The 18,811-nt window shown below is 38.5% G+C and overlaps 1 protein-coding gene across 3 annotated transcripts; it reads right to left on the reverse strand.

Moving 5' to 3' along the window:
- Nucleotides 1-921: 921 nt before the first annotated feature.
- On the reverse strand, nt 922-17,141 carry LOC142381221 (troponin T, fast skeletal muscle isoforms-like). Of its 3 annotated transcripts, XM_075466907.1 has the most exons (15): nt 17,022-17,141; nt 13,975-14,017; nt 12,981-12,994; nt 10,480-10,608; nt 6,455-6,472; nt 6,166-6,186; nt 4,929-4,947; nt 4,781-4,826; nt 4,126-4,242; nt 3,937-4,014; nt 3,145-3,258; nt 2,925-3,034; nt 2,437-2,527; nt 1,977-2,017; nt 922-1,233 (listed from the first exon to the last, which is right to left on the reverse strand). In XM_075466907.1, exons 2-15 carry the CDS (start codon nt 13,995-13,997, stop codon nt 1,197-1,199), a joined length of 858 nt encoding a protein of 285 aa, XP_075323022.1. In that variant the 5' UTR covers nt 13,998-14,017; nt 17,022-17,141; the 3' UTR covers nt 922-1,196. The 3 variants fall into 3 exon arrangements, with proteins under 3 accessions (XP_075323022.1, XP_075323023.1, XP_075323024.1); XM_075466908.1 differs by lacking the exon at nt 6,166-6,186 and having other exon boundaries at nt 17,022-17,140; XM_075466909.1 differs by lacking the exons at nt 6,166-6,186; nt 6,455-6,472 and having other exon boundaries at nt 17,022-17,140.
- Between the last annotated feature and the right edge of the window lie 1,670 nt (nt 17,142-18,811).

Consider the following 18,811-nt stretch of genomic DNA (forward strand, 5'->3'; position numbering starts at 1 on the left):
GAGGACGTTACATAGGAGCAAGAAATTAGTCTGCTGTATCAATTGTGGAGTATTATTTAGTTTTTAATAGGACTGGGCGAGTTAACTCGTTATTATCGCGTTAACGCATTTCCTATTTAACGGCGATAAATGTTTTATCTCGCATTAACGTTTGTTTTATTTTTTTATTTAAAAAAAAAACAATTACGAGGGCTTTTGTGCCTTTAATGGACAGGAAAGTTAAGAGTGACAGGCAGCAGGGGGCAGAGAAAGGAGGAACAACACGCAGCACAGGGCCGTCCGATGCGGGATTTGAACCGGAAAAGGAAGTAATCGGCGGATCCACCAAACCTGGAGAAGGGTACGGAACTTTTACTCGGCCATTTTCATTTTAAAGTTCTTCCAGACGGCGGAGTCGACAGAACCAAAGTCATCTGTAAACACTGCCAAGTTGAATTGTCTTCTCAGCGTAGTAGTTCCAGTCTAAAATATCACTTAAAGGCAAAACACACAACTGATAGCAGCAAGTCATTTAAGGAAACAGACAGTGGAGCGAGGCTTCTACATAAAAACTACAGAAAGATGCTGATGTTAAAAGTGTGTTTGCACAACAAATGTTATGGCACTTTCATTCATATGGCAGCACATTTAAAATAAAGCTAAATGCTAAAAGCTATACACTACTTTTGAATTCATTTTTGGATTTTGCGTACAAATGCGATTAATCGTGATTAATCAGGGAAATCATGTGATTAATTAGATTAAAGATTTTAAATCGTTGCCCAGCCCTAGTTTTTAATAAAATAAGGAATTTTTGGAGGAAATTATAGACCAAAAAGTGACATTAAGTGTGCTGTAAGTGCTGAATTTCCAATAAAATTTCCATATAAAGTCGCTGAGCGCTACAGTTTAGGCACAAAAGTAACAACATGTTCAACAATAATCATTTCAATAATATATTTATTTTAACATTTTAATTCAAATCACTTATTTTTGGACTACAACAGGCGAATGAATTAGACTGACCAAGCATCAAACACAATGGTGCCATGTTTTTACATTTTCTTTGTTGGAACTAAACGCATTCCTGAAACTATTCAACTAAAGCAGCGACAGGCATTAAGACATCCAGTTGTTCCCGCTGCTCCGGAGTCTGAGCTGCTGATGGCCGATGGGAACGTGCCTCCTGCCCAGGCTGAGCGCCTCTGAGCCGCCGCTCACTTCCTGCGGCGGGAAGCAGCTCCCTTCTTGCTGCTGCAAGGTGGAAAAAGACCAAAGCAGAGTCATATCTGAGCAGCGGTGTTTTCTCACTGTTTCACACAAATAGAGTGAAGTGAGTCACAGAGGTCTCTGTCAGGTGTACGGCGCCCTCTGGTGGCAGGTGATAAACTATACTGGACCGCAGAGGGCGCTGTTTCATAGAAGTGAGCTCGAGGTTAAGGCGCCTTTATTATTATCAATGTGTTGTAGAGCCAGCAGGAGATCCACCAACTCATTCATAAACAGACATGTGTTCACATGAAGGCACAAAAACAAGTGGACGATACAACATAAAAATGTAAAAACTCTTAAAAACACACAAGATTAATTAATAGTAATCAAAACACATCGATTATTATAAGACTGAATTAACCCCCAACCTCAAATCAAATAATATTAGTATTCAGGAAGGCTGTAGGCACTAAATAATGACAAATTATTTAAAAATAAGCATTAAGATCATATTTTCTCTTGGTTAGTAGAACTTGCAAAAACAAGAAATCAAGAAAATATGACATAAACTGACTTAAAACTAAATGAATCACATAAAAAGTGAGTGTTTTTCAGTGTCAAACACACACCCTCACACATAGTGTTTATATCACTATAGACAGTTACTCAATCAAATCCCCACAATGTGGAATATTTATGTTCCCTGATGAGTAGCACAAGTTCTGCAACTCTCGAGGTGTATGAAGACGAAATGAAGCTACGGCCACTTTATGTTCATGACTTACTGTTTCTGCAGCTCGTCGATGCGGTTTCTGAGAGAGATGACCTGAAATGAAACACAGCTGTGATTTAAGCCGACAGGCACATCCCACAGGTGGAGTGACTCATTTTCTAGGTTTCTAAAAGCTGAGAGTGTTTTGGTGAATTTAAAACCAATTTTCTAAAACCAATACAAAATACCACGTAACTACTTACCCGTTAGTTGTGTGAATTCTTTACTCTTACACTCAATGCAAATTGCTAATACCCCCCTTCTCCTATAGCGAAACTAGACTCCTGATGTACTGGTCTGCACGAATATTAACCTTGATGAAACCGTATCTGTATCACCCAACCTTTACTACGCAGTAAGAGCTGAGGCAGGTTACATGAACCTAAACTTTGTCTGAAAACACAAAGAAGACATTTAAAGATGGCCGACGTGTTGCAGCACGAAGCTCAAACACTGAACATTTCCTCACTGACCTCGTATCTCTGTCTCTTGAGCTTCTCGCAGTGGTCGTATTTGATTTCCTCCAGTTCGCGCATCCACTCCCACAGCTCCTTCGCCCGTTCCCTAACAAACACACAGGACCAAAACAGTGAGCTATTCTGCGTAGATAAAATCAGTGATGTAGTGTATTATTTTTCGACCATGGGACAGATTCATAACTGTAACTGTTCTTGTTACCATTAATCATGTCACTAGATATTCTTACACTGTGGCCTATTCCTTAGCTTCACTGGTTTGATGTGACTAGAAAATGAAAAATGAGAGGATACTCCAGTGTGTTTTCTGTGACTTTTACTGTTCAGATTTGACTAAAGTCATAACAAACCAAAGAAGAAGAAAACAGAGGGTTAGATCTGTGTTTTAATGTACTAGATATTTATCTAGTACATTTTGCTTCTCGAGCATTTTAAATTCCAACTGTTTCCTGCAGCAGTGAGAAATCCTGACGGCCACGTTTTACCTCAGCTTGTCATCGCTGAGGTTGTCAATGCTCAGGGGTTTGTATCTCTCCGTCAGAATCTTCTTCTTCTTTTCCCTTTCGGTCTGCTTCTTGCCTCTCCTCTGGTCGACCTGTAACAGTCGGGCTGTTTAAAAATCAGATTTCCAAAGCCGCTTTTCATGAAGCAGAAGCAAAAATCCCAAATGTAACTTCAGAAAAACATCAACAAAATGGAAAATACCCTCTGCAGGTGGCTGCTGAAGCCCGACCCCATGCTGGTCAGCGCTATCTTCTTCTTGGCGTCATCATCGGCCTTCCTCTGGGCTTCTGCCTCCTCCTTTCTGATCCTCTCAGCCTGGAAGTAGAAAAACAGCAGCCTGTCGTGGTCAACTGTTTTCTTCTTTTTCTTTTTCTCGTCAAGTTATATCCATAAACAATATCGAGAGGGATTTAATGTCCGAACAAAAAAAACCTAAAAACTGGAGATGTGCACACAGGTGAGTGTAACATATCAGCTGGTCCAGTCCAGAGTCCAGACTAAACATGGAGAAGCAGCATTTAGCTGTTATGCTGCAAACAAGTGGAACAAACTGCCAGTGGAGATTAAACTTTCCCCAAATGGAGACATTTTTAAATCCAGGTTAAAAACATTTCTGTTCTCATGTGTCTATGCATGAAATCTCCACGATATCTTTTAATTTATCTGGACTGTTGCTTGTTTTTTTGTTTTTTTTTAAATTTATTTGAATTATTTTATTTGTTTCTCTTTATATTCCTTTATGTATTTTTAATGCTTCTTACACTCCCCGCTGCAATGCTTTTATTTTATGTGAAGCAATTTGAACTGTTTTGTACATGAAATGTGCTACATAAATAAATTTGACTTTATCTCCATGCTACTACCAATGGATTAAAATTAGTGGTTTCAAATGAATCAAATTTCTCTGAGACTGTCACATTATGATTTAAAGAATTTAAATAGACTTCAGCTTTGAATCACACCAAATAAAAGCAGAAGACAGGAACGGTGTACCTCTCGCCTGTTCTGTCTCTCTTTATCCTTCTCAGAGCGAATCCTTTGCTGCTCAGCTCTCTCAGCACGACGCTTTTCCTAAAAGAAAAAAAGCATTAGCTGACTGATTTTTACACAAAATAAATTATGATAAAACATCAAGTGCATTCTGCAATGTATCGGCTACGTCTCTTCTAGACATAATCTCACAATTCTTTCTTTGAGAGCGATGAGGTCCTCTTCCTCCTTCTTCCTGCACTCAAAGTGAGCGTCGATCAGCGACTGCAGCTCATACAGATCTTTGTTCTGACGTTTCTTATGGATGTCCTGTGAGAGACAGACACAAGGTTGCCTTTACTGACAGGCATCTGCAACAGTTTGGGACAAAGGTGGCTGTTTTCTCAACCAAAACCTAGATGAACCAAGCCAAGACATTATCTGTAACTTAATTAAAAACATTGCATGTTTAATATTTTATAATTCCTGTGGGAGCAAGGTATCTTTTGATAGATAGATAGATAGATAGATAGATAGATAGATAGATAGATACTTTATTGATCCCGAAGGAAATTCAAGCATCCATTAGCAGACATTATAAAGCAATAAAAATGTTTATACAATTATAAAACACTTTAAGAACAATCTAAGAATTTAAAAAAAACAAACAAAAAAAAAAAAACAGTTTAAAAATATAAAGTGACCAGTGAAATACAGAAGTGCCATCCATGTAATTCCATCCCTGTAATTGTAATTCCATGATGGTTCACAGAGCAGTTTGACTGGGTTTGTAGAAAGAATTATATCAAAAGTTCATGTTTAATCCATTTTTGTTTAAAAATCAGCCAAGACGAACATGTCATCTTACATCAAAGTCCACTTTCTCTCCATCTGGGATCTTTGGAGCACTGGGTCTATTGAAAGAAATGATAAAAGTGAAATAAACAAAACACAAGTAGTTTAGCTGCCAACAGTACAAAAGCATCAGCTGAAAATGATAGATGGCATATACTCACTTGAACTTTGGCTTCTCCTCTGGTTAACGTCAAAACAACAACAATGAAAGAGGAGAGAAGATTGAACGGTTACAAAATTAAAAATGGAGGCAGTGTAAAGAGTTGCTGGTTAATCAGGGAGAATGATTAACCAGATGTGTTACATCTGAGGGCTGTTTCACACCTCGAGTAGATCATTGTAATGTGAGAATAAGTTATAATTTTAGCAATACTTTCCATCAACAGTGACCTAATTACTGTGCATTAACCTCTGTTTGAAGCAGTATAAACACACAGCAATACTGGTTGAGGTCAGGGGTATGAGAAAGGACTACACTGAAAACATAAAAATTAATAATAATAATAATACCGTGACATTTTGTGAAATACTTCTTTTTTTTCTCACTGAAAAAAGGGAAATGAGACTAAGGTCACTCTTGCTAGGCTAAAGTTAGCAAGCAGCTGATTGCCTTAGCTGCTAAGTTAAGCTAAAACTATGAAGGAGGTTTGATCAAATAACAACACTGGCTCTAACCAAAACTAAATGGAAGAATGACAAGTTGCTGCTTTAAAGTGGGATATAGAGCAGACTTTTTTGAGAATTAATTTCACAAAAAAGCCTGGCTCATTCTTTCAAGTCCTTAAGCTAAGCTAAGCTAAGCTAAGCTAAGCTAAGCTAACAGGTTCCTGCGGAAGCTTTATATTTAACGGTTTAGAAAAAAAGAACAATCTGTTCTTGTTAAGCTTATTTCCCAAAATGTCAAACCATGACTTGTATGATGTTTGATCACATTTTAATAATACTTATACATTCATCTAACTCAAGCAGTATTACTACGCATTTTCTTTAAGGCAAAGGTTTGTACACAGGTATAAGGCCATATAACCTGATTCTTTTAATTTGACAATGTTAATTTCCTGTAAATTAGTGTGTAAATCAAACCAGTATATTCAGAGATATATATTCAGAGATATTTAAACTGCTAATCAGGATAAGTAGGCTGTCATAAATTATCACATAAAACTATTTAATAGACTTCTGAGTAGTACATCAGTGCACACTTTTCACAACAGGGGGACTTTGTTTGTGTAATTACTGTTAATAGTTTTGTGATCGACACAGTTGGGATCGGGAAGTGTGCAATTAGGTTTTTTTTTTATTTTATGAGACCCTTCACACTAAGATAAAAGAAACAAACAACATAGGGGAGGAAATAGCAGGCAAAGCAACAGCGACTCAGCAGGTAATACAAACTACCATCTTGATCTCCATCCTCCCCTGGCAGGACACATTCATGCAAAAAAGAGAAGAAGCAGAGATGAGCAGTTGGGCCCATAACCTCAACTTGGCATTTATGAATCCTTCGCCCTTTTTCTCCAGATCACCTCGGTGGCCTGACCCAGAGACTGAAGCCAACTGATTAATTGTACCTTTCTCTCAAGGAAAATCATTGACACAAGCAATTATCTATGTGTGAAAGATAGGAAAGAACCCTTAACTGACAGGGAAACAGATAACAATTCAAGAAGAATTCAAATGCACATACCTTCCTCTTCATAGGCCTCTGCATGCAGCAAGCGTCCAAAGCAAGAGCAGAACAGAAATCATTAGTGAACGTACTGAGCAGCCTTTTCCTATCCTTTTTATGATGCACAGCTTAATAAGCACATTTACAGGGTTGGGGTGTTCGTACCGGCAGCCACTGCACAAGTCCCGTGTCCTGGCATGCATTAATCCTGCATTAACACTGCCGGCAGCAGTTTGCTTTTCTGTTACCAAAGTTTGATCTCAAAGGGCCACTGTTTCTGACTGCACATTAAATAAGACAATAACTGAGAATTTCACGGGCAGGATGGTTTTTAGTTGTAATATCTTTTTACTTTACAGGTGTATGTCACCCAAACTACTTTTAATTTCCTTTTTTAAAATATAATTTGACTTTATATAACATTTTAGTTGCTGTGTGTTTCGTAGTATTTGTTTAGCAGTCGCTTCATGTCTTTTTACAGTTGTTTTGCATAGCCTTGTGGATATTTAAGGTCTGTAGTTCGCATCTCTTCCTTCGATGTCTGTTTGCATCTTGTGTTTCTGTGCAGTTGGTCTGTATGTTTGCGGTTGTTGTGTCTCTCTTTCCAGTGATTTCACATCTTTCTACAGTTGCTTTGCTTAAAGTCTGCAGTTGTTTTCAGCTCTGTGATTGATTGTAATTTCTTGTGATTGTTATTTCTCTCTGTACTGCCCTCTGCTTTGGTTTGTTTCTCTTTGTGGTTTTGTTATTTTTAATTTCACATAGAAATTCACATCGTTGGCTTTATGCGGTTGATTTTTATTGGTTTGTAATTCTTGTTTTGTGTCTGCTGTCGCTTAGCATTACTTTGTTGTAATGTTGGATGTTTTCCCCTAATTTTCACTATTTTTAAACAAGATATTTTAGACTGGAACTACTACGGTGATAAGACAATTCAACATGGCAGTGTTAGCCCCATTTACAAGAGGCTACAGTCTTTGCTGCAGCTGGTCCCGGTTCCAGTCCCGCATCGGACGGCCCTATGCTGCGTGTCGTTCCCCCTCTCTCTGCCCCCTGCTTCCTGTCTCTCTGCACGTTCCTATCCATTAGAGGCACAAAAGCCCCAAAAAATACTTACTTTAAAAAATAAATAAATAAATAAAATAAAACCTGCATTAATGCGGGATAAAATATTTATTGGCGTAAATAAATAACGAGTTTGTGCGATAATAATGAGTTAACTCGCCCAGCCCTAATTTTTACTATTTTTAAACAACAAATGTTAATGAGCTTAACAGTCTTTCTAAACAAATGCAGTTTTTTTTTTGTGGCAGCCTGCCTTTATATCTTCTTGAGATTTTGTAATGCATAAAGCAAAGATGCGTTCTGCCTGAAGCAACGACATTGAAGCATTAGTTAATCAAGCATACTCTTATATAAGCCTGGGACTTTTGCAGTGACTCCATCAGATAAAGATCATAAATGTATCAAATGAAACATTTTCATTAAGAACTTGAATCGTGAAGATGACTGTTTTTGTATCACAACACCCCAACGTAAATGATTTGGAGCAATTCGCCAATACCACTCTTCATCTACACACAGACAGAAATGCTAAACACGGACTAAAGGGAGGTAAAGAAATGGCTTTTACATGACACAGAATTACCCATCATCCTATCTGCGACGGCCTTGAACATTGACATGGGAGTTTTGCTGAAATGCAAACAATGGTCATATATATATATATGGTCAATATTAATGGTCATTAATAAGAAAATGATCCATTAGAATGAACAGAAGGCCTTGGATGAAATACGGCAATTGATTCATGTAAAGGCAGCTGACCTTCTTTGCTTCCCTTTAACATTTATAGGCACAGCTGATATTCAAAACACACTTCTGACGTTAAGAAAAATGTTTGAAACAGGACAAATCTTTTTCATTTGAATGCGTTTCCACTAACACTGATAACAATGTGATATTTGTGGACATAAAGCAAATGTTTGCTGTTGTGCGCTCCAGGGCTTAGGGAGGGTATCATTTGCTGATGTTGGGAAATAGCAGATTTTACTATTAGAGGCAGAGGAGCCTCAAAAACTACGAGGGGAAAAAGAACTGGAATTATCAGAATCAAAACAACGCATCAGCTTGGACTCGTGAATGTCAGAAGCAAATATGACTGCATGCTAATCAGAGAATAAGAAATCCTGCACAAAGTTTGGCATATGCCAACATGTCCTTCTGCCAAAGGCATTCATATCAGCCCCAGAAATAAGCAGCATTCTGCCGTTGCAGCTCAAACAAATTCAAACACAGTTTCCGCTTGTTCATTCGGCTCAGATGCCGTGAAAAATATCTTAGGTGCAAAAGCTAACTATTGCAGGAAAAAGTCATGAAGTAGGAAAATATGGACGACGCTGTTATTCATTTGTTTAATAATGTGATCGTTTGAATTCCTCTGAAAGGTTGGTCAGAAGCCAAATTAATCCACCACTACTTTGTGTTGTTATCTGAAGCAATTCAGACGTTTATTGAAAGGGAAATGTATTGGAGTGCCTATTAAGATTCTTATTGCAAATTATGACACCAACATGTCAACTTCTGGGAGGGGCTACAGAAAAGAGATTGTCCACCTAGAACTTTTAATATTAGGAAACAAGTGTCTGTGTATTTTCTTTGGACCTACAAAGCTTTTAAGAACGGTCTCACCAGTGCTTCATCACTGTAGGCAAAATAGTGTGAGAATTTATCAAAAAGTGGTGGTTGGTTCACTGTTTCACATTTCTGTACAATAAAGAAAGACCAAAACTAAACTTTCTTTATGGCAGCCAAAAATGATGTTCAGTGCTGCAAGCTTTTCCTTCCAGAAGAGATTCGGGAAGTAAAACAGTCTTCATAGAAAATCATGGTGGTTTTCTCTGGTGAAAAGAACATGTTTTTTTTTTGTGTGGAAAAAGCTGAATTTGCATGAATTTGCTTCATGAAACCACAGCTTTTCTCATCAACTCTGCAGACCCATCGTGATCAAACTGGGCAGTTATGAAGAGGAGGTAATTCTAGTGAAAAGGGCAAAACAGACACTGAAGTGAAACTAACTGAACTTCAAACATATCAAACCCAACACGGCAACTGAGTCTTGAGTCTTAAAAGGAACTTTTTCATTGGGATTCAGCAAACTTCTTGCTTAGCAGCAAACTTTAAATCATGTTTCTTGGAGATTTTTGCACCGTCATGTTACAGTTTTACGTTAGACTTTTTTATTTTCTAAACGATTATTTTAGACTCAACAAAATCTAAATCAACACATTCAACTAAATTGATTCTAGAAAAGGGAGGACTATTATAGCAAATCCTACATAGCAGATGGCACTGGACCATTGTGTTTTGATTACAGACAAAAAAATGTCTTCTTTGAGAATTTGTCCACGTACATAGAGTACTAGGGATGCATTACGTTTGTCAAAGCTTGAAGTGTACGCCCTGTTCAGTTTGTGCTGTTGTTTTGCTAATTTTATTTTTCTTTATTTTTTCTTTTTCTTTAAATTTATTTTTTTATATAGGCATACTTACTTTTTGTTATTATTATTATTATTTTTTTCTATTATCCTTATTTTTCTTGTATGTCCTACACGACTTGAAAAAGATCTAATAAAAATACTGTGCAAAAAAAATGTCTTCAATAAGATGTAAGAACAATAGCATAACCGTTACATCCTAAAATTATAATAATAGTAAGTTTTTGTCACGTTGTATAAAATCTACAGCCGATGAATACATCTTTTTTTTTTTTAATAACTGTATTAAAGACATAAAGACAGACACATAATATGTAAAAATAATGACAACATCTGAGATTTTTCAATATCACTAATTAATATTTGGCTTTCCTGCGACTGTTTGAAAATGTAAAAGTGGAACATACTCGACTACCCTTTAAGACTCAACACTCAGGACATGTTTTTCAGTGCGTTGATGATGAACTACAGGACTGTGCTGTCCTATGGAGCAGAGTGTTGGATGTCCTGCAGGAGAAGAGTGAAGGGACTGCCCATGCCACGTACCTTCCTCCTCTTGAGCCACAGGCCGCACCACCTCTGGCTCTGGTTCTGCTTCAGGCTCTACCTCTGGCTCTGCTTCTACCTGGGCCTCCGCCTCAGGGGCTACTTCTACTTCTACTACCTCGTCCTGGGCTAGAGGCACGCAGCATGCACCGAACCGCAGGGTGGAGAGTGTCCAAGAAGGCCGTTAATGGAGATCACAGACATGACAGAGCCATTACAAACCAAAAGTGAGAGTTTACTTTTGTTACAGAGAAGATGGAAGGCTGAGGGAAGGACAGTGCTGCTGGAGAACAGAGAGAGAAACAGATGATGGTGACGGCAGAAAGTCAGTTGACCTTTCACACAGAAGCCATATTAAACTGTCGATGTGCAAAACTACCTGAAAAACAGATGACTTAGGAAGAGCCTGTCCATCTAAAACACGGCCTAAACGTGGATGCTTTGATGTAATGGATTATATTTGATATTTTCTATAAAAGTAGGAATAACCTAACCTACTATATGTTCACACAGGCTGGTAGATTTACAATGATTTGAGAGACTTGGGTTTTTGTTACAAATTATGTTTTGTTCTGAACACTGGACGCGTGATAGTTCTTATTTTTACTGTAAGGATTGATATTGTTACTTCATACGCGGACAGGGGGGATTGTTTTGACTGGGTACAGGTCAGCCTGGACCACCCAGGTTGCTGAGATACTGTAGCTTATGACTTTGGTTTCCAGGCCTGCACCACATTGTTTTTTTAGGCTTTTGAGGGCATCTTCGTGGCCTCTTTCATATGACAACATGTGCCTGTGTATGGCTGTACATGTGCAGGGCTCACACATAGATTTGTTTATATGACAGTGGTGTTACATCCCGTCGCTGTAGGGGGAGCCAAAGAGCAAATAATTTTCCCAGTTCTCAAGTGTTACTCCATATCACGCTGAAACAGACTAAACTTGTTATAGTTTGGTTAAAAGGATATTGATTCAAATGATTTAAACTCATATGAAAAGTAATGCTAATAGTTAATGAATGTTAAATCCAGTTATATGTTTTACTTTTAACCATATAAAGGTAGACAAACAGCAACTGCTTGCTAATAGCTAGCTATCTCTGATGCAGTGTCTCTCCCAACCAAAAGTGGGTAGTAAAGACTTACATTTACTCCGTTACATTTACTTAATACTCAATCTCAGCGGCGGGACGGGTTAGCTTTACAGTTTACAGTCGTAGCAAACAAAAAGAGAAACAGATGAAAAATGTCAGAATCAACGGTGGGAAATGAAGACTGAAAGCATGTTTACCTTACAAAGAGTGAGAAACAGCAGCTACATTTTGTGTCTTCTGTGTCAACCAAAACAAACGCACATTTCAGCAGAAACTCAACATCTAACTTGAGGTAGCGGTAAGTTTCCTAAATTAATTTTTTTTTCTTCCCGTGGATAGGTAAATATTTGTTTTTTAGGTTACATATGTTTTAAACATTTCCTAAGTCTATTAGCCTATTTTTTATTGAAGTTCTTGAATTTACCTGGATTATTTTAATTTAAGCTATTTTGTAATTAATTAATTCATTTTAATTTATGGGTACTATGATTATTTAGTATTTTTGTCTGTCTGATTGAATGCTTGTGTTAACAAATAAATCAACAGTTACTCAGTACTTGAGTAGTTTTTTCACCAAGCACTTTTTTACTCTTACTCAAGTAATTATTTGGATGACTACTTTTTACTTTTACGTCATATTATTCTGAAGTAACAGTACTTTTACGTGAGTAAAATTTTTGGCCACTCTACCCACCTCTGCTCCCAACACACCATTTACTGGCTAACATCTTCATACATGTATAATTTTACTGTATCTCACTGCAGTTCCTGTCAGTTTAATGCAATGCTTTTTATTTTATTTAGTATCTTCAGTTTCAGGAAAACTCACCCGGAGGAAGTTTTTCCACATCCACCGTTTAAAATATGACTGTTGTGTGACTCAGATCAATGACAGTCAGCCCGACATTAACAGATGACCTCGGAAACATTTCACATGCCAAGAAAATAAATGTAAATAGCCTGAAGGCTCTTTCACATTTTTCTCTTAACCATGTGAATCAAAACATCACTCTTTAAGAGAAAAGTCACCCTTAACTTGGAAGTGTTTGACAACCGGTTAGTGAACGCTGAAGCAGTACATTTCTTACGGCGCGCACTCTGTGCTAAACTACATTCGACCGAAAGGAAAAAGCATTACTTGCACAGTTAAGGAACCGTTACAGGAAATAAGGACTCGCTAAAACTATTAAATTTCCAGTGTCTTAAATACCAATGTAAATATACGCAATTACAGCTTCATTATACATTTATGGAGAACCTAAAAGTCAGTGCAAATGTTAGTTTGTGGCGTATTAAGGTAGTGGAGGTCAGCATCAAACACTTGAAGTTAAGGGTGAAACAAGGCAAGTAACAAATGAATGCAGCGGAAGAAGGTCTTAATGTCAAGTTGGTTTATTTGTCTTTACCTTCCTCGTCTTCAGGTGGTGAGCGAAGAACGGTGAGACATCAGAAAAAAAGTTAAACTTTCATTTCATGTTTACAGTTCAAGACTTTTAGGTGGTCAAAAACAACAGAACACCGAATATATTTTGAGAAAATCTGCATCATAATACGGAAGCCCAGAGCGGATGTGGTACGTATAAACTTTTTGTTGATGGTTTTCTCGAGATAACGAGATACTTTACAGATGGTTTTCGAGGCCCCTTTTTCTCCCCAGTCCGCCCCTGTTTATATGTGTTTATGTGTATTTCTGGCAAAGGTGTACCCATTTTTACCCCCCTTTCATTGAAAACTAATAAAAAAAATAAAGTAGCCTATGATTTAAACATGGAATGTGGAGCGTTTGTGTAACAATTCTGCTCTGAAAATGCACAAAGCAAATCCTGCTGGTGTGACAAGCATTTCGTTTTCTCCAGATAACGAGTTATTTATCTCGTTATCTCGAGAAAACGATAACGCCACCTTCTCGTGCATCATTCGATAACCATGGAGACGGCCTGGTCCCCTCAGCTGGTCACTGATGAAGTCGACTACATCAGCAGGACCACTGAGGTGTAAACGCCTGTTGAGCTGCAGTCGAGCCGGCCGTCTCCTTAAATGACGCGGGCTGATATGAAAGTTATCTCTACAAGACAAACAAACTGCGAACACATAAAACACATAAAACACATAAAACAGGGGCGGACTGGGGAGAAAAAGGGGCCTCGAAAACCATCGGTAAATTAACTCGTTATCTCGAGAAAACGATCAAAAAAAAGTTTATACGTACCACAACATTTATTTAAAACAAAGTCATTAAAATTGAGTTCTTTCATGAATGCATAAGTTTAGAAAAATAAGCGGTGGTCACTTACCTTCATACCTGAAACATGAAACATGATACGTTTAATAATGAGTCAAACAGGAAATCTGTGCTTTTTTTTTTACATAAAACTGACTGATCACACTAAAGGATTCACTTACACTTCTTCAGTGTCAGACATGGTGACAGCAGACTTCACACCTGTGGAGAAAAACAAAGAAGGGATGTTTAAATGGCAGCTGACAGACTGAGCTGACTTCAAACGCTTCAGAGTTTGATCCCCTGACACCCGGCTCTCGGTCAGACAAGCAAACATCTCTTGGTCTTTGTTAAATTTTTGCTGAACTGGACGTTTGTCTCTTTGATATTTGTTTAAAACTTTTGGAAAAGACTTAAGAGTGAGAATGAAACAGCAACCATAAGCTGAGCTTAAAGACTTGTCTGCAATGACTGCGATGAATGTGAGTGCAGACTTAAAAGGTAATGAAGCTGCAGCCGAGTAATTGATCTGTCCTCGCTGAGGTATTTTCACACCTTGTTCTGGACTGTTCACTCAGCTGGTCGGGACGTGTTATCTTCATTCCAGGTTTGTTTTGACATGTGAGAATTACAAATCAACGGCACCAACGGACGAGCCATGATAACTTGAAGCATATTTAAAGCTTCTTTCCAATGGACTCTGTTAGTTTGACTCCATTTGCTGAGGAGACATTTGCTATCAGCTGCTGAACTTCTCATCTTGAGAATGTTGATCATAGATGGTTCTGGTTAAATCCTTTTTTTTAAGACTTTTTCTTCCATTTGTCACAACATTGTATAATAACTTACTTACAGTTCATTTTTGCAAGATTTTTTAAAAGGATTTTAAAGTGATAACATGTCTGCTATGACACATAATGCATCCAAAGCCACGTTCGCTCACTCATTTGTAACCGTGAACCAGGCTGAAACGAGTTTTTTAACATGTTTTTTTCCCCAAATAAGGAGAGTACCACAAACAAAATGCATTTATCCCGCCCTCTACTGGACCAGAAACAGAAATCAGAAAAAACAATTGCGGGCTGCGTTGAGATATTACACCTAGTGTAGGTAAGAAAATGGCAGCTTGGATGCAACAATCCCTGAATTCATCACTTTTGAACAATAATCATCAAAATAATTAATAAATAAACCAAATAATAAACAAAACATCCTGGCAGGACTGAGAGGTTCAGGAGGTCCTTTGTTCCCACAGCCATAAGGCTTTTTAACAGTGACTGCTGAGTTCTTCTCAAATTGATTGATTATTTATTTATTTATATTATTATTATTAGTTAGTAGTGGTATTTTTATTAGAATTGGTATTATTATATTGACTAATTTGAATTTCCCCCATTGGGGGATGAATTAAGTATTTTGTATTCTATTCTATTCTATAACGATAATCGACTTCAAGCATCCATCTATATATTTTCCATCTATCCTATCCTATCCCAGCTGCCACTGAGTACACCCTGGACGAACCGCCAGTCCATCGCAGGACCTCGAGCGTTCAAACTAATTAATTCCACTGATTCTTCTTGCTTTCATGTAAAGGTTGGGGTTAATAAAGCCATGAGGTGTAGCTAAGTCCCAACATGATGTCAATCAAATCTAAAAAAGGGGGATGAGGCCTATCTCTGTTTTGGGATTTCTTCCTGATGCGTATTCTATATTCAACTATATCACACATAAAGCATCTTTGGATGACTCCTTCGTACTTAGTGGTGAGCACAGCTGCAGGGGACTCGGAGGATTAGTTGTGGATCATATTTCCAGCCATCAGCTGAGGAGCTGTGTTCAAATAGCTGCTTTAATCCCACTGCTCGGGTCCGGCGGGAGGATACTCTGAACTCAGACGGCCAATGGCAGCCCTCCTCCAACAAACAAGCGCTTTGATCAACTTACAGCTGACAGCGGCCTCACCTCTGTGTGAACAGCATTCACTCAGGGCATACTGGCACTTCAGCGCGCCGTATATTTAGTGAGTGGTCACTTCATGTCTTCAGTATGAGAATACTGAGAGTCTCTCTGAAACTAAAACTGGTGCTGAAATTCAACGACCGATGAAGCGGGTGAGATTGTGGGTGAAAAATCTAACACGATAACCAGCGTTTTTAGCCCGTGATGCCAATGTGAGGTTAATATAGACACATCACATCAGTTTTGCCTACAGAGAGAAGGAGCTGGATGAAGGGGGTGAATATTTTCCACTATCTCCAAACCACACCTGTCACTAACAAAAGAGGAGGTATTATAAAGCAGGTGGATATCTGATAAAAGATCCTTTATGGAGAAAAATCTCACGAAACATGGAGGTTAAGATGTGGGCTGGGGAGCAAAATCTACCATCAATTATACGGAAGAATATCGAGGAGAATCTGCACATTTTCAAGCAAATTGTAAATGTAAGTAAGTTCACTGAGGAATAAGAGCCCAGATGGGTGACTGAGCTGGCATTAACTGCCCACCTGGGAGCCTCTGGCAGCACACAGTCTGCACATAGTGACATTCAGAAGGGACAATTCAGTCAGTCTCATTTTACATCCGTGTCGCTCCTCTTTAACACGGTTATCACTTAGGAGTTAGCTTTAGTGTTAAGACTGTGGAACTTTTTGTTCAGTAATAGATTAGTGGATAATACCTAAATACAATAATAGAATACAATTTTTTCTTTATCATGTGAAATTATTCAATTCATTTTTATTTATATTGCGCCAAATACAACAAATGTCACCTCAAGGCACTTAAATAATAAAGTCCAATTCAAGCCAATTGGAATTCAATTCATTGTAATCATAATTATTTATAAAATAATCCAATTCATTCAAATTAGGATCAATGTCCCACAGAAAAACATAAAAAAATCTAAATTTAAGTCTTAACTTTGTCAGTCAAACTGATCTGAGGAAACGAAACTGAAGCGCTTGAGCCTGACAAACACTAAACACGTCATGGAGGAGAACGTGTCCACATCTTCTTTAAAGTACGTCCAAGTTTGATGATCTGATCTGTGTTTTCTGACCATCTTTTAACACCCGAGGCTCCTTTTTCCTACTTCTTACAAACGCAGCAAAAAAAACTATTTCTACAAAGAGCAGAATTTCACTTCAAATGTGAAATAAATCTGTAAGAAACCTATTTTTTCAGTCTTTTCAGGCGCGCTGTATGGCTACGAGTCCCCTACCTCGACGAGGAAAAGATGCTCCTCCAGTAGAGAAGATGAAGGTCTGCAAGACTCCTCAGGCACTGCTCAGAGAATAAGTCCTTGTGTTATAGTGATACTTGAGATCATCAGGCCCTTATTGGCTGTGGGATGAGAGGGAAGTGTGCGTAGTGTATATGTTTATGTGTGGAAAAGGTGGGGAGGGTGGGGCGTGCAGCCGTGACCCTGGAGAAGGAGATGTGTGGAATACTATGGATGGAAGAGGAGGGCTCAGGTTTTGGAAAGGAGCAGCTGAGAAGCTTCTGTTGCTAAATTTACGGCGATAGAAGGCTTACACATCAGCTTGGCATCCAGACAATGGAGGGAAAGTGTGCATGTGTATGTATGTGTGCCTGCTGGCCATTTCATCAACCAGTAAGCCTATCAGTCAAACAGACTGGGCAGATTAGGAGAATATTAATAGAGCAAGGATAAAAACACAGCTTTGTCTCATGAAAAAAAACACACCAAGTCAAGTTATTTTACTGCATGTCACAGAGCATCATGCTATCTGAAGAAGTGGAACTCTGCCCTGTACTGTTACCCCAACCGTAACTATTCGGCACGTCATTTTAACAGCTTGAAAAGACATGCTGAAAGCTTAAAATGCATTGAAATAACACAAATTACTCTTTTTTAAGACCATGTAGTAAAAACAAAGCGTCTGTTCATGTTATTTTTGAGGTGAGAAAATGCTAAAGTTTTGTTCTGTATTCTTTGGCTCTACAGTTAACTAGCATTTCTATGTTCAGGGCTCTCAGGTTTCACAGTGAATGCGTGAGACACTCAACACTTTCACACGCTCTCACACGTAAATCCCTTTTCTTACACGCCGAAAAAAAATAATTTGCAACTAATGACGTTTGAGCTTTAAACAGGAGAACGAGCCTGCCAGTGTTGCCAACCTGGAAGAAGCTATTTTTTTTTTACACCCTGTCAGCAACTTTTATTTTCAAAAAACGCGACCAGCAACAAATGGACAACAAATAGACACAGCTCTGCCAGGGCTCTCCCCCTCAGAGGGAATACCTCTCTCTGCTTCCGCTGAGCTCAGTGAGTGGCAGCAGAGCCTGTGAGCCTGTGAACTTTTGATGCACAGCCTGCGGGAGAAAATGTTTAAGACATTTTGTCACTCCTTTCTCTCTGGCAGATCACTGCACATCTATAACGTAGCTGAGGTTAAATGCACAGACGATTGCTTTAAAGGACAAGACCGATTTTTTGACATTGGGCCCTTGATTTCACATTATAACATGATGTTCTACTCACCCCTGCTTGTTGTTGGTAATTTGGAGCTGTTCCGAAGATATTCGAGAGGCGTCTGGCTGCTCTCTTGAGATATTCGGCCATGAAACGGTTTCCTATGGGCAACGTTATACAGGCACAAACTATGCTGTTTATAATTTATTAATTACTGTACACTAGCACTGATAACGTGGAGGTGCGTCGCTTACTTAAAAAAATCCGGGTTACTGTAATCTTGAATTTTTGTCGTAAAGTCTGTGTGTGTTTGTCTGTGGGCTGTCTGTGGTAGTAGCACGATGATGACGTCAGTAACACCCACTTTACGACAAAAATTCAAAATTACAGTAACCCGGATTTTTTTAAGTAAGCGACGCACCTCCACGTTATCAGACATGGACATGGAATACAGGGGACAAAACCCATCGTTAGTTTCAGACACATAAATACAAGCGCCGTTCCCTTCTCTGTCAGTTTTGGAACGCTTAAGAAATAGAGTAAAATGGTGAGAATTTGATTTCAACATCGGA

The sequence above is a fragment of the Odontesthes bonariensis genome, chromosome 1, assembly GCF_027942865.1.
Source record: "Odontesthes bonariensis isolate fOdoBon6 chromosome 1, fOdoBon6.hap1, whole genome shotgun sequence".
NCBI classification, from domain to species: domain Eukaryota; kingdom Metazoa; phylum Chordata; class Actinopteri; order Atheriniformes; family Atherinopsidae; genus Odontesthes; species Odontesthes bonariensis.

Excerpts from the sequence above, each read along its gene's own strand:
- LOC142381221 (XM_075466907.1), bottom strand. The coding sequence starts at position 13,997 with ATGTCTGACACTGAAGAAGTGTA. Across the intron at positions 3,035-3,144 it reads TCAGCAGCCACCTGCAGAGG|GTCGACCAGAGGAGAGGCAA; the intron begins GTATTTTCCATT and ends CGACTGTTACAG. Across the intron at positions 1,234-1,976 it reads ATCGACGAGCTGCAGAAACA|CAGCAAGAAGGGAGCTGCTT; the intron begins GTAAGTCATGAA and ends TCCACCTTGCAG.